The 22,675-nt window shown below is 33.9% G+C and overlaps 1 protein-coding gene across 8 annotated transcripts in view; it reads right to left on the reverse strand.

Annotated features, from left to right (window-relative positions):
* The window catches only part of FBXW7 (F-box and WD repeat domain containing 7), a 290,838-nt gene that overhangs the window by 16,896 nt on the left and 251,267 nt on the right, over positions 1 to 22,675 (reverse strand). For 7 of the 8 annotated variants that reach the window (XM_069105544.1, XM_069105542.1, XM_069105545.1 and 4 more), the window contains 3 exons: positions 16,114 to 16,196; positions 11,752 to 11,893; positions 4,915 to 5,049 (listed from right to left, as the gene is read on the reverse strand). In XM_069105544.1, coding sequence (XP_068961645.1) covers positions 4,915 to 5,049; positions 11,752 to 11,893; positions 16,114 to 16,196 — 360 coding nt within the window. Of the gene's footprint in view, positions 1 to 4,914; positions 5,050 to 11,751; positions 11,894 to 16,113; positions 16,197 to 18,664; positions 19,123 to 22,675 lie in introns of those variants that run through there. The other variant, XM_069105547.1, reaches the window with a different exon arrangement.

The raw sequence follows: 22,675 nt of genomic DNA on the forward strand, positions 1-22,675 counted from the left end.
GTCTTAGGACTCCTTTGTATAAACTCTTAAAAATTATTAAAGAACTCCCCCCCACAATAACTCTTGTTTATGTAGGTTTTCTCTATCAAAATTTATCATATTATAATTTTTTAAAGATATGGGAGATCTAAACATGTTTGCAGTAACAGGCTTTGGTAAGAAGGGGCCCCACTTTATCCCCTGAGAAAAGCACAATAAAAGCAAACTATATTTCATCAATATCTATAAGAAAAATATAAAGAATTTTTACTCCTAGTTAATTTATATTACTTTTTCACTGACTTTGATAAAAATTCCAAACTAAGTAATAAAGTAGTCATATTTAATAACAATATGAAATACAATGTGTACAGGTTTAACGAAAACTGTGAAATTCCAGGTTGCCCTAGTTACCCTTTCTTTTATGAGAAAGTTAATTGTTGCTTAACCGAGTGATGACCAAAATAAGTAACAAGTTGTTTGGAATTTTCTAAGTGTTAAAAAACCAATATCCTTTATACTCTAGGGAAAAAAAGTATGTCAACAATATGTTTTGTAAGCCATTTATTAAGCACCTATTGGAAGGCAGTATAACAGCTTCCTGAGATACAAAAATGAAAATTAAATCGTTCATAGTCTGCTCTAAAGAAGCTTGGGAAGAATGGAGGCAACACACAGATAAGTAAATACATAACATACAGAAAATAATTTTGATGGGGTGAACACTAATGACCAAAAGGAGGAGGAAAGGTTTTGTGCAGGGGGTGCTTGAGCTGAGAATAGTTGGAGCTAAGGATATCCCCAGAGGCAGAGGTAGAGAAGAAGAGCCTTGCAGGCATGTAAGACCCCCCTATTCAAAGGCACAGAGAAGGAGAAAGCATGTCCTATACAAGGAGAGAGTCAGTCAATGGGCCAGTTGGGCTGGACCACAGAGTGCACAAGTGGGAATAATGTAAAATAAATCAAGAAATATAGGTTGGAGCCAGATTGTAAAGGCTTTTACATACCAAAAAGGAAAACCAAACATTTTGGGGACACAAAAAAAGGCAAAAATCAAACAACAGTCCCTACTCTTGAGGAGTCTAATGGTGGAGACAACATGCAGAAAACTACATTTGCAAGATGCATACAAGTTAAATTGTAAATAATAATAAGGCAAGTCACTAGCATTCAAGGGAAACTGGGAAAATTTTCCTGTAGAAGGGGAAATTTTAGCTGTAGCGCAAAGAAATCCAAGAAGGGAATATGGAGAGGGAGAGAATTCCAGGTATGAGGGATTGCCAGTGAAAATGTCCAGTCAGAAGATGGAATGCCTGTGCAAGGAAGTCAGGAGGTCAATCACTGGATCACAGAATACATGGGGGTGGAATACAGGATAAGAAAACTGGAAGGGGGAATAGAGGAGAGCAACTTATGAAGGGCTTTGAATGCCAAAGAGAGAAATTAATATTTGGTCATGGAGATAATAGGGAGGCACTGGAATTCACTAAATAAGGGGGTGGCACAGTCAGACTTGTGCTTTGGGAATATCAGTTTGATAAGTGAGTGGAAGACATTCTGGAGTAGTAAGAAACTCGTGGCAGTGAGACCAACCACCAGATTATTATATAATCCAGGAGTGAGAGAAGAGACTGGGCATATACCGTGTTTCCCCGATAATAAGACACTGTCTTATTAAATTTTTTGGACAGAAAAACACCAGAGGGCTTATTTTGAGGGGAGGGCTTATTTTAATGAACATTGACAGCAATTTTAATAAACAGGTAAATGTGAACAAAAAAATGTACCTTTATTCAATAAGCAAATCACTGGGGAAGAACAGGATGACACGCTCACTGCTGCAGCTCTGATTGGATGCAGCTCGGAGCGCGGCGTGCGTTTCACGGGGGGGGGACGGTGCATACAGAGGGTACTGTAATGTAGCGTGTAGCGCAGGGGATCACCTTCACTACAGTAGCGATCTCAATAGGGCTTATTTTCGGGGGAGGGCTTATTTTAGAGGAATCTTACACAGTAAGGGGAGGGCTTATTTTCAGGATAGGTCTTATTATCAGGGAAACATGGTATGAGAGGTGTTGTGAAGGTAAAATCAATGTACTGGTCACGTATTAGACATGGTGGAGTGAGAGAGTGAGGATTTGAGGAGAATACCCAGGTTGCAAACCTGGGTAACCAGGAGGTTGGTACTACTCCAGGCAGGGCTACTGAAACTTTTTCCACTCGCAACACCATCAGCACTTCTTAAACTGTGAATTTCAACCCCATGGGGATAATGTGACACTACATTTTAAGAAATGCTGCTGAAAGTAACATGGAAGTCAGAAGTAAAGTCAAATCTTAAAAACTATATCCAAGGATTGGTGGTCTGTGTCTCTTGGGGGAATGGGGGAGGAGGGAAGAATCTGCCTTGAACTTGACATAATTTTAAAAAATGAAAATGGTAAATGCTAGAGGGACAGTGAGAAGACAGGCATGATAATGCTCCATTGGTGAAATTAGAAACTTGTCCAAGCAATCTGGAATTTGTTTTGGCATTATGCTGTAATTAGCTAACCTGGCACATCATTTTTATCCAAAGAATCCAAGAAAAAAAAAAGGAAAGGTCCTACATAAACAAAACTATTTATAGCAGTATTTTTTGTAGTACTAAAAAATCAGGAGAGACGATGCCCATTATTTGGAGATAGCTAAATGATTTGTGATGTGTGAGTATAATGAATTTTTTTTTTTTGGTGATATAAGAAAACAGAGAAGAAACCAGTGAATAAAGCAAGAATAAAGATTAGGAGAAAGGGGATATGTGAAAAAGTAATTTCCCAGAGAAGATAAGAGATGAATTCAAAGGCAAAAGTAGAGAGGTGGACCTTGGTAAGAAGGCCAACTTTTTCCTCCAATACTAAAGGAAAGGAGGAGAGAATGGAGAAGGGTGTTGAGGGGATATCAGATATAGAATTGTGGACAATAGGGATGGTCTTAATCTTTTTGATAAAGCATGAAGTGAGATTCTCCATTAAGAGTGAAGGTTGGAAGAGTGAAGTAAATAATTAGAAAAGAAAAAGTGAAGATTTAAAATAATACTGGGGAATGCATGGGGAGATCATTAAGGGAAAGTGATATAATTCATAGACTTTATTCTCTTTTCTTATCTAGTAGAAGCCTTTCTAAACCAAAATACCTTCCTTAATCTAGGGAAAAGGTGAAACACAAATAGTAGCATCTTTACAGAACAGGGAATAAGTTCTGAACAAGATAATGGAGAAAAAAAGCTAAACAATTTGATACTATGAACTTTTCCCCATTTCTATACCAACTTTTGCCATATCTTCCCCTTAAAATGACTTTTCACTTCAACAAACTGTAAAAGAACACAAGCCACGTCAATAAAACTATAAGTCCTTTGTTGTTGGAGATTTGTATTTGAATTTTAGCCTCTGAAGATATTTTCCAATTATGTTTGGTTCTGACTTTTATGTGTGTGTGTGTGTGTGTGTGTGTGTGTGTTTCATTTTGCAAAATGAAGTCACTACGAAAATCTGAGGTCGAATGCACTGCTCTTAGTGAAGTAGGGAGAGAAAACAGCTACAAGAAAGAGCAATGTCACTTTATGAAAATACAAGCCACTTAAATAAGGGTATCAAAGGAAACTGTGACAAATAAATCAAAAGTGAAGAGATTCATCTAAAGCAAAGAGACTCATTGGGTCCAACATCCCTCTGAAGGCAAAGAGAGAACCCATGTCATTTTCTGAAGACAAATTCACTCAAAAGACTCAAAATATTGTAAGAATTACTTAACAAAACCAAACAAAACTTGCTACAAGGGGACTAAATTATCTTTTCTTTTATATGAAAGAAGATACACTCCAGGAAAGGTATTTTTCCCATACTGCCTTGAATTATACTTAACATCAGGATACATTAATTATGTCATCAAGTTAATTATGTTCATATCTGAAACGATGATTATGGTACAAGGAAGGAGCACCTTCAAGATCCTCAAGACATTTGTAACAGTCATATATGAAAAGAATTCCTCTCTTTCAAATCCAAATTGCTTATAGCTGTAAGCATCATTTGAAATAAATCAGTGTACTATATTTCTTTCACAGTCTCTTTCTCCTAACCTACGCACAGCTTGTGACAGACACATAAAACTGAACAAGCTGTATCAATACTAATCACAATGACGTCCACAAAATATCCTACATATCAGTTCTATCCTCCCCCCAAAGAAAATGAATAAACCCCTTGACAAGATGATGTAACTTTTCAAATAATGTTTTTTCTTGACAGTGATTTTGTCTATTATATAGCCTTCACACACATGTGTACATGCTTATGTTAACTTAAATTCTATTAATTTTATATACTTTAAAATAAAATTCCCCAGAGAAAATATGAATTATGGTAAACAAGTACCAGGCAGCTACATTTTTTTTAAAGGACCATAAGTCAATAAATTCAGAAGAAATTCTAAAAAGTCCACATATACATACAGGAGCCACTAGTCTTCCCGTTCCTACCAGAATTTTTACTTTTAAAACATTATGCTAAAAACAAAACAAAACAAAAACATTATGCTAAAGATTCAGACAACCTATGTAATACATGAAGAAAGTCTGTCAATAATCTGGGGAAAAAAAGTCCTGATGAGACATTCAAAGTAACAGAACTCTCACTAGAATTTTTCCTTTCACATGGGACATACCCCAGTAGTGGAAAGAAGTCTCTCAGCTCATAAGAATATATTAATCTGAGAATTACATTATTAAGTCAAGGCAATTTTGTTAACTTACAGCCCTCTTTAACACCAATTAACTGTGTTAAACTGACAATACTGAAAACCATAATTAGTATGGAAGTGTTTGAAGGTAGCAGAAGATGCTTTATGTAGTTAAACAGCACCCAGTGACCAAAATTAATTGATAATCCTCACCTCTTTGGGGAGCAATGAAATGAAGTCTCGCTGAAACTGAGGTTCTATCACTTGCATCATATGTTTTACTTGTGTTGGCTCACAACTATCAATAAGTTCATCTAAAGCAAGCAGTTTCTCTGGTCCACTCCAGCTCTGTCAAACAGAAAACAGCCTTAGCATTAGTATTATTTCAACAGATGCCCTCACAGATAATTTGAATATAAAACCTGAGGTAGATTTCTATGTGAAGACAGAAATTAAAATAATGAAATTTTTTGAAATTAATTTTTAAATGGTGAATTGCCCTTTAAAAAGACCGAAATTATTACACAACTCTCACTGACCAAATTAATTTTTCAAACATGACAAATGATCACTTTGTAGTTGAACACAAGTAAAATAAAACTATAACAAAGTTAAATAAGCTTAAAAATATTTACAAAGTTTATGAACTGTGAACAAAGAAGCTCTTATAGGATTATCTTTTCTCTCACACAAATTTAAATAATAAAATGATTTAGTCTTAAAGTTTTACAAAGTAAACCAGAAATTTCATTTGGAATGGCAATTTCATCTCACCAAAACTTATTTCATAAAATGCTTTGTGTGTAGCTGAAAATTATTTATTATATTATTGTGGTTACATGTTCATCTGCAACCAGGATCCTGGCTATAAACCAAAAATTTTATTCTGTAAACATCAATTTACATTACCGAGTGAATAGGGAATTTTGATTGGTAATTTTCCTTTCTCTATATTCTTTCTAATGGGCACCATAAAATTGGATGTTTTTAATAAGGCACTCATCTGAGAGTATAGCAGATTAACAACATCATTTGCAGAAAAATTAATAACTGAACATACTGCACATCTGACAAGTGTGTTCCACAAACTCAAAGGCCTTTGATTTGTTATTCCAAAACAACTTCAAGTAAAATCCCATAAACAATAGAAAATGGTGGCTGATTTAGTTGTAAAATTGAAGCATGCATAAAAGAGCAAAAAAAAACATTGACATGAAATAAGATGCTACAAATACTGGAAACCAACACATAATCACATGTTAAACATGTAAGTGTAAAAGGACACCTGGGGGATGTTAAAAGATCAAACTTGTTTTTTTCAAATTGTTTCTTTAAAATGATAACCACACTCATGAGGTCCTTTGTTTATCTTATCAGCATAAAGAGGTATTGCTTTGCATGCATATGCTGTCTTCGGCTGAAGCAAGTTTTAAAAATGCAGATCAAATGAATATTCCTATTTCTGAGAATTAATAAAGTCAACTAACTAATATCAAACAAGGGTCAAAGTTAGATATAGAAAATGAATTCTATACTCCGTTTCTGGCCCAGACAACAGTTTGGACTTGATATCATAACCAAGTGATATTGTACTGGAGATAAAGAAAATGGAAGCTACAATGTAGCTAGTTCAAATACTGATAGTAGTATACTATCTTTGTCTTTGAAGAAACTCTACTTATATATGTTTTTTTAGCACCAGTTTACATAGTATACATATGCTATATATGTAAATATACATTTACATAATTTATATATGTATATATGCACACAGTATATCTATCTATACTCCCATCATCATCTTAAAGCAGTTGTCTTTCAGGCTAAGCCACAATGCCACACAATGAGACAAAGAGAGATTATCTCTGTCTCCATGACTCTGTATAATACACTATTCCTTCTCATCCTAGATCAGGAAAGAGAAGTGAGTTAAAATTATCCCATCTATTGAAATATTTGTAAAAAATAATAACAATAGCTAGCAATTATATAGTGCTTTAAGTTATATGAATTACTTTCCAGATATAGTCTCATTTCACTCCCACAAAAATTAATGGTACGGTAAGTGTTGTTTAAATACCACCAGCCCGAGACTCTGAAGACCTGTATTTTAGTCCCACATGGGTCACAGACATGCTATGTAAACTTTGGACAAGTCACTTTAACTCTGGATCTCATTTTCCTCAGCTGTAAAATAAGAAGTTTGCCTAGACAACTTCTAAGAGATCTTCATTAAGAGATCTAACTTAACATTCTGCTTCAAATAATATTGGATAAGGCAAAAGCCAAGCAAATGAGTTTCTTAAAGTTTGTTTCAATAGGGCTTTAAATTTGTCAATTCTGGAAAAATTATATTCAGTTAGGATATAATCAGTCACTTGAAGTATAATATTTGATATGAAGTAATTATACAACTCTTGAGATTTCCCCTATTACTCATCATACTTCTTGAGTGATACTGAGGAAGGGCTGACTGTGTTTCAGAAGGCTATCAAAGAATCAGGAAAGGGTAAACTGTTCTGGAACCAAAAAAACTACAATGAACAACTACTTTCTGGAAAACAACAATGTGAGTTCCCTGGATGTATGGATTTACTTCAAGGGATATGCCTAATTCCAAATTTTATATTCAATTGTGATTTAGCAGCAATGGAGACAATTATTGTACTGAGAAGGAAAAATGAGGATAAGAGAGGGGGTTATTGGAAAGATAGTGGACAGAGCTATAAATCATGAATTCCACTACCATTTATTAGCTGCTTGACTTCAGGAAGGAAATCTAACCTCTCTGGGCATTGCTTTCTTCATCTATGAAGGGATTAGCTGGATTTCTAAGTTCTCTTCTACCTCAAAATTCCATAATTTTATTTGTTGTGCGTTTTTTTCTAAATGGAGATAATTATCCTTTGGTTTTTCTCAAATAAGGGAGTACTTCTCTTTGGTCTTCTATTTTAAGATATTATGGGGCAGAAACAGATATAACTTAAGGGTCAGGAAGTGAAACAAAGCTACAATTTGTGGAGAAATAATGGGCAACAAATGTCAATTGAAAGTTAAAAAATTCTCTATGGAATTTGTATTTTATTTCATGTAATCATGAAATTTTGTGTTGAAAGGGACCTTAGAAATCATTTACTTCAACTTTCCAAGTCATTCAGCTTCCACCTGAATACTGTAGTATTCGAATGCCCTTTTCCCCTCCTGAAATCTAAAGATAGACAAGACAGTCATCAATATATCACATCATCCATCTTTCTCTTTCTCTGATATATTTAGTTATACAAATAATCATTGCAATTTGATTTCTTAGTAATACTGTCTAGAACTAATCATTAAGAAAATGCTTATAATACTGTTTATTACTCTGAAAGTCTTTAAGCATTGTGAAGATAGGTAACTAATACATAAAATAAGAGTATCTAAATAAAACGGTAAGGAGTAGAAGGGAATGCTATGGAGCATATATTGTCATTGTTTCCAATGGTCAACATGAAAATGGAAAAAAAATCCTTTAATACCTTAAACTTATACGTTGTAGTCCCCCACCCTCTCACCCCCATCTCTACTCTTAATTTCTAAAAATAAGAGAAAATTTTCAATTAATTCAACTAATTCTTGTTGCTTTGAATTGAAACTTTCTTTGAACTCAAGGACAACTCCTCATTTCTCTCATGTTCAATATATTATTAAGAAAATACATGCTCTGCGAAGCAGACTATTTTCTTTTGTTTTGTTTTTTTCCTTTCTCATGGTTTCTCCCATTCGTTATACATCTCCTATGCAACATGACTAATTTGAAAATGTGTTTAATAGGAATATATGTGCACAGCCTATATCAGATTGCATGCCATCTTGGGGAGAAAGGGGGAGAAAATTTAAAACTTATGGAAGTGAATGTTGAAAACTAAAAATAAATTAATTTTAAAAAAAGTGCTCTGAAAAGGTGGACTTCTCAGGAATCCAGAATGGATGATTATATATGGATAACCCAAGTGATACACTGGTACTCAGGAAACACTAAAAGACCTTGAGAAGGTTTTTAATTTGTTGAGAAATTCGGTTAGAATTTATGGGAAGACATGGGCAAAAATCATATAGGACAAGAAGATATGGACAGGTTGTAATTTGCACCTACTGGATTATGGAGTTCACACATTTCTGAACAAACATAGATAATATGTTCATAAACTATAATACAAATACATTCATAAACAACCCCAAGTCAATCTAAATAAGAAAATAAACTAAGGAAATTAATATTATTTATGTGTTAAACTACTCTGAGTCTTTTTAAGGCAGAAAAGAAGCATATATGGAACCTAAAAGAATCTAAAACTAGCTGAAGCGCTCACTAGTCTGGTTGCCAAAAAAAGCAGAATTTGAGAAAATGAAAACTTGAACTATATAAAATTTCTGTCTTGTTTTTGTCTTTAATATGTACTCTTTTTTGTTAAATGACCTCTTTTTAAAGTTTCCTTTGACCTAAAATGGTATATCATTTAGGCTTATATGATTTACAATAAGTGAAGAAATATTCTATCAGTACAGACGGAGTTGGACCAAACCAGAACTGTAGCACTGGCTTAGAAGTAATAGCAAAACATTGTTTTGGTTGTAAGGTTGTCCCCATTTTAAGACATCCCATTTTGCTAGTTATGTTACAAAAATTCAACACTAAGTACATCCCAATAGTTTGTTCATGGAAATCATGCCATTTTAATTATTCTTTAGCTATATCAGGTCAAAATTTAACACAATGAATATACCTCTTTTTTTACTATAAAATTAAATCTACTAGTTGGGCACCTAAAATAAACCTTTAAGAGATAAACCTTTAGTAGAGTAATTAATTTCTAGCAGCTTTGGCATCAACAGAAAAGATAGAGCATGGCAAAACAAGATTTGTTGGGTATGTTAAAGACATGATGTTTAAAAGGATTAAAGCATTCAACTACCTACTCAGCTACCCTTTTATTGCTAGTAGATTTCTTTGTTATAGAATATTTATGTGAAGAAAAAAAAAGAATTAGAAAGCAGCATGCCTTTGGCAATGATTTGAAATGTCATTGTTGCTAACCACAAACAAGTTTTGCTCATTGAAACCTTTCCCTATTTGAAACAATGAACAAATAATACTGCATATGGACGAATGGCAGCTTACCACTTTAGATTTTGTTGGGTAATATCTGTCCTTCTTGCAAACAATTGATCTAAGTCTCAAGTTTTACATTTTTCTCCCTTTTATGTACTGTTTTTAGAAAGCTAGTAGTAATTGCTCACTCATGGGATTCTTAATAATTAATAAGATTAGACACCATCAAAACAAGTAAACACTGTAAAAGATATCATCAATAAAACACACTCTTGTATAAGTACTGCAAAGATGCCTATAGCTGTAGAATGATCAATGAGGAGAAATGTGGTAATACCAAATATGACTTGGGTTCTCCATCCACAAAACAAAAATAAAATTGGTTAGGTTATTACAATGAAGAGTAAAACTTTGCCCTGGGTTGCCTTCTGAAATGGAAACTTGAGATAATTTGCTCAGATTAAGCATTTTCTTCTGAGACTGAGTTCAGTGACGACAATTCCAGTCATCACTAGTACTACTAATTTTCCACCAGGTTGGTGATAGGGTATGAGGAAAACACCTACTGCTGTTCTTTGAAAACAGCATAACTCAAGGAAAGAAAAGTTGAAAAACATATACATATATAAACACTTACAGCCTAGTTGCATTCATCAGAGCTATATTGAAAATCTCATTTGAATTGTTTCTCAAAGTATATTTTGAAAATTTATAAATGTGTTTAATTTTCACCTTTCACTATGAAGAAATGTCTGTAAAGAAATAATAGCAATATTGGGATGTTCTAGAATAAAAACTGAAATCAGAGATAAGTAGAATTTTAAGTTAAAAACAAGGAACACTGCCCTCAGATGAAAAGGAAAATGATGGATTTCTAAACAATATATTTAATAGATAAATATAATTATTATAATTATATAATACATAAACTATATCTTTGTTTAGCAAATAAGTTCCTATTAATGTTAAGGCCCAATATTAGGGGATTGTAGGGAAAAACAGTACTGAACATTAGTAAATTTTCAGAACCAAAAGAAAAAGAATCAATTTCTATGAAAATAATTCCTAATTATTTAGTTTAGTAGTGTTTGATGAATGCTACTACTAAAATGCCCATTTTCAATCTCATTAGCCTTTAGTTTCTTATCTAAAATAGTATATGATTACTCCTAGTTCAACTAAAATCACTTTGGTGGATGCAAAAGGGTGTGTTTTAAGTACATATACATGATTTCAAAATCTATATTGCTATTTGAGTGCCTAGAAAGCAATTAAGAAAAATAGTGTACTTCTCTGTTTTTCTGCTTAGATTTAAGAACTCGGCAACAAAATAAATGAAGACAATTTTTGAAATCTAAAGTAATCTCTTCAAATAATTAAAGTATATTCTTTTTAAACACCTTCCCCTCTGCATGCCTACAAACTCTGGGAATGTAAGGAGCCAAAGGCTACAAAACATATTTGCTTAGCTTGTTTGGTGGTATGCCTGGCTGTAGATCCAAGAAGCATTTTTCAGTATATCTTACTTTTAAATCAATATACCAGAAATATTCTCTCCCTACAAAATTTTCAGTATTTAAGACTTGTGAAGTAGTTAGAAAGGTCTTATATAATTTAAATGTTTAGAAAACTAGTTCTTGGCTATGGGTTTTGTACCTTTGCAAGGTGCATTTACTCCTTTGGGCCACTAGGGGAGCTAGTAAATGCCTAACAAAGAGTAGTACTACAGAAAAGCATTGATTAGGCATCTCAAAATAATGACTGCTTATGAAACAATGTGGTTTTAAAAATAGTAAGGCAAGACCAGAAACCATGTATAATGAAGGCACAATGGGAAAAAAGAAGTTTTACCAATACTGGATAATTTTTTTTTAAACTGCTGTTATTCAAAAATTAAAATTAGTCTTTTATAACTAATGATTAAGCAAAACAATTCAAAGACTATTTAGAATTGTCACCTGAAACATTTTCAGCCATTCCTGAAGGCCCGTAGGTGGCTGGACAGATGTAATTCGGCGCCTTTGTTGACCTTGGCCATTGGCTGCTCTGAGGTCCCCAAATGTGGTAGGTGTTGCTGTGCATGGCACCAGGCCAGTAGTGCTGCAAAACAAACAAGAGAAGAGGTACTACACGGATAGCTGCTATCCGCCCCCTCACCCCTTAAAAATAAGAATGAGAGTTTCTTAATTCCAAAAGGCAATGATGATTTGGCACATATTACAAACATTAACCATTTATTTGAAAACTCCCCAAAGAGCATAAAACCTATTTTTCTATTCTTAGAGTTAGTTTCCTCCCTCCCACATAACCACCTGTTAGTATCAAAACAGTACAGATACTCTCAAGAGAATCAAAAAAATCTCCATGCTGAAGCTGATACTGTAAATCACCAGTAGGGAATAAGCATACAAATGACATCAAAATATTTAATTGTACTTAGAACTCACATAACCTGAGGCTGCTGATGTACTTAGCATAACCTTGCATAGAAAGCTAAAGTTTAAGTTACCTTTTCAGAAAAGAATTGGGATAAGAGTTTCAATTATCCAGTAGAAATAATCTAAATGTTTATATTTAATAAGGTATAATAATATGTGAGAATCTTAAAAAATGAAGTAATATATCCAATGATTCTGAATATTGCTAACCAAATTATTTCTGAATTTTGCTCCTGATGTCTTCATAATCTTCCCTCACTATTATGGTATAGCCTTCTCTAATTATATATAAAAACTGAAAGGGATATTTCCTGGTTTGAAATTTTGTATTATTTTTATGTAGAAGGTATCTGAGTAGAGAGGAGAGACTGGAGAAATACAAATATAAAATACAACAGAGTACCTAAATATTTTTGTTCAATAAATTTAAGTATAAATATTTTTTTTTAGAAAAAAATTTAATAATTCAGTTTCTTCATTTGTAAAACTAGGGTACTAGACTAGATGATTTCAAAGGGGACTAGCTCTAAAAATTATATTCTCCTTTATAGAAATGCCTACTGATAGTATACTGTCTTAGTCTTAATTATAATACTATATTATTTTTCTAATTAAAGCATATAAAACTTGTTTGAAGTCATAACAATCAAGAATGGATGTGATCATTTTAATCCTTCCATACAATGGAGGCCTTCTTTTGCAAGGGCAAGCAAATTATAATAGGAAAATAAATTACATTTATTCATTAACTTTTTTTTTTTAGCAACAACTACATACAATACATTATAAATTCAATCCACTAAACTACTTGTGAAGGTTTTCAAATCTAATCAATGGAAGAAATAGAATTTCATTTCTATGGGTGATTATCAATGTTCCAATAATTGATGAAAATGCCAACTCATGAAATAATTCTACTACTTTACCAATTCTCACTATTTCACAAAATGTCTCATTCTTTCAATATATTTGACAAAATCTCTCATCCTATAATTTAGATCCTTTAAAACTACAAAATGAAGACCAACTTGTAACATTAAACTGCTTTGGCTTAATTCTAATAATTTCCTACTTCCAAAGTGAAGATCCTATTTTTCTCTGTCTTCAAGAAGAAACTATTTAATTTCACTTTCTAAAACAGGAATGATCTCTACTTATAAGTCTTGTATGTACAACATTATGTGAAAAAAGATCTCTTTACCCATACTCACATGTCCAAAATGGTAAATATGCCTCTTGATAACTGTAAAATCATCCAAAATTTGCAACAGTTCTACATTTAATCTAATTCTTTTTACTGAGATTATTTGTGAAAAAGCTAACAACTCCTACCTATATATTTTCTTGCTCTAAAATACGATGGTGATCAGGAAATCGTAAAAGTCTATTTTTTATTCTTGTTTTTAGACTATATTATGAAAAACTGACATATGAAACTAAACCCTAAAAGCCCATATTGCTATGGAAAAGCATAGACAGATGAATACAAATAAAATTCAAGAAGTGGAAGCAGACCTTTCTTTTAAATAGTTAAATTACCTAGGAGAAATATCATGGTGAAGCTAAGGGAGTCAGACTCAATGACCTCTGGGATCATTTTCAGCTCTAACAAGGTACCATTTCTGGATTCTAGTCTCATTTTCACTATTTATTTTCTGTGTGACCATGAGCAAGTCATTTAACCTGAGTCACATTTTTACTCACCTATAAATTGGACTGTGTGTGTGTGTGTGTGTGTGTGTGTGTGTAGGTAGGTAGCACAGTGTTGTAAGGATCAAATAAGATAAGATAACATGCTTTTGGCAATTTGAGCAGTCTTGTCTGACTCTCCATGACCCCATTTGGGATGTTCTTGGCAATTTGCCATTTCCTTCTCCAGTTCATTTGACAGATGAGGAAACTGAGTCAAACAGGGTTAAGTGACTTGCCCAGGGTCACACAGTAAGTGCCTGAGGCTATATTTGAACTTGGGAAGATGAGTCTTTCTGACTGTGAGTTGGCATGGGGAGGGGAGGCACTCTATCCACTGCGCCACCTAGCTGCCAAATTATAACGCATTATAGTATTACACTAAAATAGGGGAAAAAAAGCTAATTTCTTTAATTTTACTGACCTTACTAATAAGGCAAGTGAAATATCTGTGATAAAATAAAAATTTTATGATGCCTGCAAAATTAATTTGAGATATTTTTATACATCCCAGCTCATATATCAATTATCATTGCCAACAGAGAATAGGAATAACACGGAAATCCATAGATATACCCCAATTCTCACTTTGACCATTGATTCAAACTCCCGTAGCCACCAAATTCTTCACCAATGCAGCTATTAAAAATAACAAAACAGAATGAGTTTCATTCCCTTTATCACTTCACACCCTCTGGTGCCCAAATGCAATGAAACTGTCTAAGGGCAGGCAAGCAAGAAGAAAAGAACAGAAGGAACAGAAAATCTACAAATCAGAGTTAGGTAGTATTAGAAGAAATAAGAAGTGGTTATAGAATAAAGTTCCCCTCCCTCCAATACTTTACTGCTTTCCCTTCAATTGTCTTGTGCTGTAAACAGTTATGATTATATAGAGCTACCATACTTTGAACAGAATGATCTGTAAAAATGATGTCTTCTAGAACTGATCTAAAGTAAAGAAAATTTTAATGCAAGTAGATTAGTGGTAAAGGAAGTAAACTATACTAAATAAGAGAGAAAAGTATGTGTGGGGAGAGAAGGGGGGACTGGCTTTCTTTAAGCAGCAATGTAAGGCACAAAAGTAATTTCTCCTAAATACTCAGAGACAGAGAGAGAGAGACAGCGAGAGACAGAGAGAGAGAGAGAGAGAGAGAGAGAGAGAGAGACAGAGAGACAGAGAGACAGAGAGACAGAGAGACAGAGACAGACAGACAGAGAGATAGAGACAGACAGAGAGACAGAGAGAGACAGACAGAGACAGAGAGAGAGAGACAGAGAGAGAGAGAGAGAGAGAGAGACAGAGAGAGAGACAGAGAGACAGAGACAGACAGAGACAGACAGAGAGAGAGAGAGAGGGAGGGGAGAGAGAGATGCGAACCAACAAGAATTCATGGGCCAACTTCCAGCCTGCTATTCAGAGAAATTTGAAGACATCTAGAAAATGTAAATTTAAATTCTGAAAGGACTGATACCTTCTTTAATTTTTAAAGGATACACACAAACCACCAAAAGTTACTTTTAATTGGCAGTTTAATAGATAGAATGCTTAAGTTAGGCTAATTAGCATCAGAGTGGGAAAAGTTTTGCAGTGACGTATAAATCCTCAAATGATGGAATGCTTCAGTAAGACACAAGAGAACAATTGTAGCTAGTTGTTATGGTAACTATTGGACTGGTATGAAAATGTATGTACTGAAAACATGTAAGAACTATTAAGCAAGTAAAATGTAATTTCTAACAATAATTTCAAGAAATAAACTTTAGTTAGTAATTATGAGGTTTGTATTATTAGCTTAAAATTGAGTCTTCAGTTTTTGCATGTATAAATTTCTACCTTAGGATCACAGTTGCTATAGCAACCTGATACTCACATTTTGGGATTTCCTTTCCAGAATTTCTGAAGAACTGTGCTTTTAAAATTGTATTCAGTTCACATTTTAGTCTTAAGTGAAAGCTTCTATCCATGAAATGCATTGCTTCATAGGTAATTGTTGGAATAACACAAATTCTTAAATAAGAAACACTGTCCCTCCTTTATTAAAACATCTTTCAATCCCACTGAAATTTAGGAATATAATAATTTTAAATCACCAACAATTTAAAATAAGTGGAATGCTGTCTTTCATCATAGTAACTAGAAAAAGAGGATTACGTAAGAATTATGAGAGAGAATTAGTTATTTCATTTAATTACCTTGTATATTCTGAGACTTTGCATGGTTTCTTTCCCAAAGAAAATGACCGGACCTCAGAACCATGGTCCAACTTTCTTTTCATCTACAAGATAAAAAAATATAGGTTTAAAAATGTTTTCAACTATACCATTTCTAGCTAGTAACACTGAAAATTTTTAAGTTTCCATCTAAATCATAAACTCTCAGAGCTAAAAGGAATCTCAGAGGCAGAGATTATCTAGCATAAATAGAATATTAAAAAAACACACTTACAAACAATGTTATCAGGATACTATTAATTAAATAAGTGGGGGGGGGAAAGAAAGCTTTATAGTGCATGTCCATTTAATCACAAGATGCCCAGGTATCAAGATTGTTAAGAAAAGTGGTATGGTCCTTTTCGTTTGGACATTTATTTTTTGTGCTCTGGTATGAATCTGTTACTGTGTATTTCCCTGTCATCTATTTACTCTAAGAAAAGCATGTTTCATGATAGCTTATATAGGTAAGGAACAAATTTAAGAAGTACTCCTCTCCTCTTGGACTGCATGTGAATTTTAAAACATTTTTGGCTCATTTCTTATATTTTTTAACAAAACTAAGTGAACTTTTGAAGCACACTGACCTTTATTATGAAGAAAAGACAAAAAAAGTTATAAAATCTTATCATAAATATCAACTGTTATTCAAATAATTAACAACAATCAGAGAGAATATTGAAGAAAAAAAAAACTCCATAAAATCCAAGGGTTAGCTGTCAGAAAAAGGGGGGGAGAGAAATCATTTGATGCATCATTAAGTTTCCATATGCACATATATACATTTAGAACTAAAATAATCTTGTGCTAATTTGAAATGCCCCAAATCTTCAAAGAAAGGAATAAAATTAATGTCTACATAAAGAGTTGTGCTACCCTATGAGCCAAATACAGTATCCGGGATTTTAGTGTTACATCTTGCTTCATTATACAGCACTGCACAAAAAAATATTTTCAGAATCCTGTTTTTATTATGATGATATTATGTGTTCACTTTCACATTTTTTTGTAAAATGGTAGAATATATCAAGTTTCAGAACATACTTCAATATTACTCAGTTGAGTTTACCCAAACTACACACATTTGAAAACTGAAAAGAATAAAATCTGATGGTAAAAATTCAACTTTTTTCCAACCTTAAATGTTTCTTCCCCTCTATTTGTTTCCTGATTTACTATTGTTTTCAAGGTATATCAGAAAACCCAACAGCTCCAAAGTGATGGAGAGCCTCCTTCATTTTTCTATGATAAAAAAAGGCAGCAGTAGCTTACATTGAAGGAACCTTGTTTTCCTGCCTATTGCCTTACATTGGAACATCATAGAACAACATGCAATATAACATTAAAACTAAAAAGAACTCTAAGCTCTCAAAACAGACCTGCAGAGCAATGCTGAGGGTAATGAGTACCATCTTTTTTAACACCATGTAGGAAAAGCCAGCACAAACACAAAAGAGTTTTATTCCTTGGTTCACAACAGCTAACTGGAAAAGACTACTAACTGGTCTTTGCTATCTTGGAGAAGTTTCCTTGTTCATTAAATTTGTTTTAAAGTAATTCTTCTCAAAGATATCATTGTTTCTCCTTGAAGCAGACTTGCTTTTTAAAGAAGTAAAACAAAATAAAAGCTGGGCCAAAAATATTATTTTACAAATGTCTACATACAGATGCACACACACACACACACACACACACACACGCATCCATGCACCAAAGGGCTAGTATAGAATGCCTTAAAAAATGTTATGGTCTTTGGATAACTACCTCACTGGTGCTTATTTTCACATTTATTATTTTTAAGAAATGGGTATCTGATATAATTAAGTTGGTAGTATTGCTTTCAGAACTTCTCAGGATCACTCATAAATAATACGGGTGCAATTGCCATTTGACACACTAAAAACAAACTTTATTCCCAGCTTAGGGATCCTCCAATGAACAAATTGCTGAATGTAATGCCTTAAGGAAATCCTTGTAAAGGACTGCCAGAAAAAAAAATTAAATATTTACCATAAATCTTTTAGATGACATACAGTTTACTGAAATATTGACTTACAAATACAATCAATTTTTGCATATTTTAGTATAGAAGGATACTAAATCAATTTTAAAAGAAATGCAAATCTAATTCTCAAGTGCTGTAGCAATCCTATACTTCACCACAACCAAGTAAGGGGGAAAAACCATGTATAAGATGGAAAAATCATAGGTGTAAGATTCATTAAAAAACCAACTAAGGTTAGAGAATTTCCAGGTCAGCATTTAGAGAGCTACATTTCAAAGTCATAATAGATTTTTGGCAATAAATGCTCAGTTTTAAAATGGCACTACTTATTCAGATTCCTAAATTCAAGCTTTTTACAGCTTATGTTCTCTTCCTTATTTGCTTTCAATCACAGCATAAAACAGAATACCAGGCATCTAGCCACCCACCAAAATTAGAGGATACTGCAGCCATCTCTGATGATACAGATTTTCCTCCTTAGCCAAGCACACACACACGCACAACACAGGAAGAAAACAGATTACTTACTTTGTAAAAAATCATTTTTAATGTGCCGTAGAACCCCATGTTTTCTGTATTTTTCCCCTTCAGTGATTCTGTGCCCCCGTGTGTCCGGCTGCTTGGCAGTCTCTGACAATATAAACCTTTTTCAGGTAGGTATGTCACAGACTCTAATGTGGACATGCTCAGGCACGTCAGAAAAGGAAGATTAGGCAGCAGAACCAGCAACAAAACTCCACTGTAAAGGCAAATGCAGCTCAGTATCAAACCGCTTCTCAGGACACACATACATACATGCAGCCCGACTGAAGAGAACTCGAGGGAATAATGAGAGAGAACGGAGAAGATTATTGGAGGAGACTATGCCCTGTCAAAGCCTTGACTGAACAGATTCCTCCCTTAGCAGCAGAGGGATCAGATTACATCTTCCCTCAAACACAGAATGGTGCAGTCCAGGATTCAGCAATGCAGACTGCACATCAATTATATGGTGATCCGCTCCAGGGAGCCCGTAAGCACACAAGGCACTGAACAGAGGGAGGATGTGGGCAGGAAATGAGACAACCCCTATGCCACTGTCCCCTCCCCAAACTTTTTGTCTCTTATCTTCACGTTAAAAGAGCATAGGATTTTAAGGAAAGCATTAACAGGCAGCTGACATTTTACCAATTCATTCTTTTTTCACAACTGAAGTAGCATGTATTTTGGGATAGTCTAACAGTAAAACAGCTATTTTTACTATATCATGCTGTAGTCCTGGAAAAGACTGGGGAGACTGGGTATGCAGAGTCATCAATCCCAAGGAGAGAAATAAAATATTATTTGCATGGTTTGCAATAGAATGAACAGGTCTGGAGGGCACAACATTTGTGACAATTATGTAATACTGATTAGACCTCTGCTTATGAATTTTGCAGTCTATAGTACTGAAGTCAATTAAAAATTTAATGAAAATAGCAACTCTCCATACTTTTCCATTCTGTTCCCTACCCTCTAAGAAGACAAGGCAGGAAAACTCACTTCCTTCTCACATTTACATGAACCTAAGTTATCATGAGAATGCTGATGGGTTAGCATTAGTCAAAAGGGAAACACATAAAAGTTTTACTGAAAGGTATCCCCCTCCCAATTCATTCCTTTACTTTGGCACACAAACTGTGTTCATTTTATGACTTCATTCTCACCAGTTCACATAAAGAGGCACAGGTTTATTCACAAAATTATTTTTTAAACTTTATTTTGATTTTCTCATGAACATATTTTAAAATAATTAATACAGTAAAAGTTGCCTACAAGGTAAACTTTTCCTTGATGGTTTATATTGTATGTGTAACTACAAATCTGGACATTGTACTGATTTTCATCTTGCAAAATGTTGAAAACTGGCTTTGGAGACAATTAGAAGATTCCTTAGAGTAGAAAGGTCCATTATTATATAGTCTAGTTAACTAATTCCTACTCTTCTCATTAATGTACTACATTATAAACAGAATATTGTGATTTGAAAGTTTCCTCATATTATTTGGGTTTATTACTCTTAAATATTCACAACTGTTGTAGTAATTGACTTCCTTTAGAAAAAAAAAAAAACAACTTTTTAAAAGACCACACTATGGGCGGCTAGGTGGCACAGGGAATAGAGCACCAGCCCTGGAGTCAGGAGGTCCTGAGTTCAAATCCAGCCTCAGACACTTAACACACACACACACACACACACACACACACACACACACACACACAAATTAGCCGTGTGACCTTGGGCAAGTCACTTAACCCCAACTGCCCTCCAAGAAGAAAAAAAAAAAGACCACACTAAATCTTTGTTCAGGATAACAAAAAAATGCTTTTCAAGACAGCCAATCCTGGTTTGAAATGACTGTTGGTATAGAAGTGGTATGCCAATTGTTGTAACTCAAAGAAATGTGTGCATATGTGCATGTACGTATGTATCACCTAATATTTTTTGTGTTGCCAACATTTTTAATAATTTTTCATTTCTTTGTTAATTAATACAGTACTTCTAACATTGGATGAAAGAGATACAAAACCCTAGGTCAGTGATTATAAACATAAAAACAAGATTACAAATATAAGTTCATTGAATAATAAATAGTAGTTCACATTTATATAGTGCCAGAAAGGTTTTCTTCACAACAGCCCTGTAGAGTATATGGTTATTATTATCCCCATAATACAGTTGAAGAAACTGTAGCTCAAAGGTTAAATACTTTGCCCAAAGTCAGATGACTAAAGTCAGTGGTTAAGGCAGAACTTCAAGCCCAGATCTAAATCACAAGTCCCACGTTCTTTCCACTAGACCACGTTGCCACTCATATGATTGTCACTTGAAAATTATACGGACAGAATCAAAGAACATTAGATCTATGACATGATATTATAATATACATGACACAACACTGCACAACAGAAAATAACATAAAACTTATTGATCTTGAGGGAGAATTCAGGGTATGTATGTATGCATGCGTGCATGTATGTATGTATGTATATATGGGTATAGAGCCAACAGAAGAAAATTTTCTAAATAAATAATTTGCTTTAAAAATGAAATATCTCTGCTTTCAGCAGAAAATTAAACTGTTGAAAGAATATGATAAAGTCCTATTAAGATTCTCATTATCTATAATTCTTATAATTTTTTACTATGAGTTATTTATTCATATGTTTACAATTTTTTTAATAGGAAAAAGGAATTTTTATGATCGATTGCATTGATACATATGTGGAATTTAAAGTGGCGGCCCAACAATTTCTCTTTGGAAAACGTAATCAACCCTTGGGCAGGATAGTCATCAGGAAACATGGTGGAAGGGAGCATATTAAACTAAATTAATCGTTCATGCCTGGTGTGACTTTTTTTTTTTTACCATCTTTATACAAGTTTCTGCAGAAACTAATATTAAATAGCTGATCAGGGAGTAGGTGTCCCAAAAGCTCATAGGTTACTAATTAGATAGAAATATTATGACCCTACAAATTAAAGAAAGTCTACTGCCACCCTCATCATTTAGAAAACTTTAAAACCATTCATTTAAAATATTTTAAACATTCCCTCCAAATGTACGCAGTCTTTATATTTACCATGAAGGGACTGAAAAGTAAAGTTTTCTCACCTAGCACCTATATGAATTTCAACTAAGTACAATCCAAATCAATGAAACTTAGTGCCATGGCATCAAGCTTTTCAACAATAGTACTAAGTCATAATCTAAATCTGAACTGTATCACTTATGATTATGAAAGTCTCATCTAAAATGTTGATACTTAAAAAGAAATACAGGCAGTGTCCAAGTTATAGATGGTTTGTATTTCAAGCTATGCCTTTCTAAGCCAGATGTTCGGAACCTGTAGAACATTTCTACATAGAGACAGTTATAGATGGTAGTTAGGGTCCTTGTCAGTCCATAAACCTTAAAAAACAAACAAACAAAAACCTGAGGGTTTATGTATATATAAAACATTTTTCTATGCAGACTCCAGAGATTCTGCAGAAGAAAGCTTTAGATCCTATCAAAGAAATCAGCCAGAACAGTGGTAAAAAGAAGGTGAATCAGTCCTAGGGTTCACCATCTCCCCCTTGAAATGGTCAATCCTACAGGTGAAACAGGAGCAATCTGGTTAGGGAAGTCAAATCCGAAGTAGGAAAGGCAGAAGAGAGTAGATGGAGTTCCTGTAGCCAGTGGCCACTTTCCAGGTGACTGTTCAATGCATAAATCCAGACTATCCGCAATTGCTAAATTATCTTAAATGATATCAATTTGATATGAAGAACATATTATTGGATCAATATGGGAAAGCCTGTACCATACCTATCAAGCAGACACAAAAGTTATCAGTGTAAAAGCAGCATTTTATCATTGCAAACTTGTATCTTCTATGATTTAAAAAAGTTAATAAAACTACTGTTAATTGGGGCAGCCAGGTAGCACAGCGAGTAAGAGCACTGTCTCCAGTGTTGAGAAGACCTGGAGATCAAATCCCGGGCTCAGACACTTAGCACCCATGCAGAAACACCTG

This window comes from Petaurus breviceps, unplaced genomic scaffold (assembly GCF_028583685.1).
Source record: "Petaurus breviceps papuanus isolate PSGF00001 unplaced genomic scaffold, PetGlider_PUasm1.0 76, whole genome shotgun sequence".
Taxonomy (NCBI): Eukaryota; Metazoa; Chordata; class Mammalia; order Diprotodontia; family Petauridae; genus Petaurus; species Petaurus breviceps.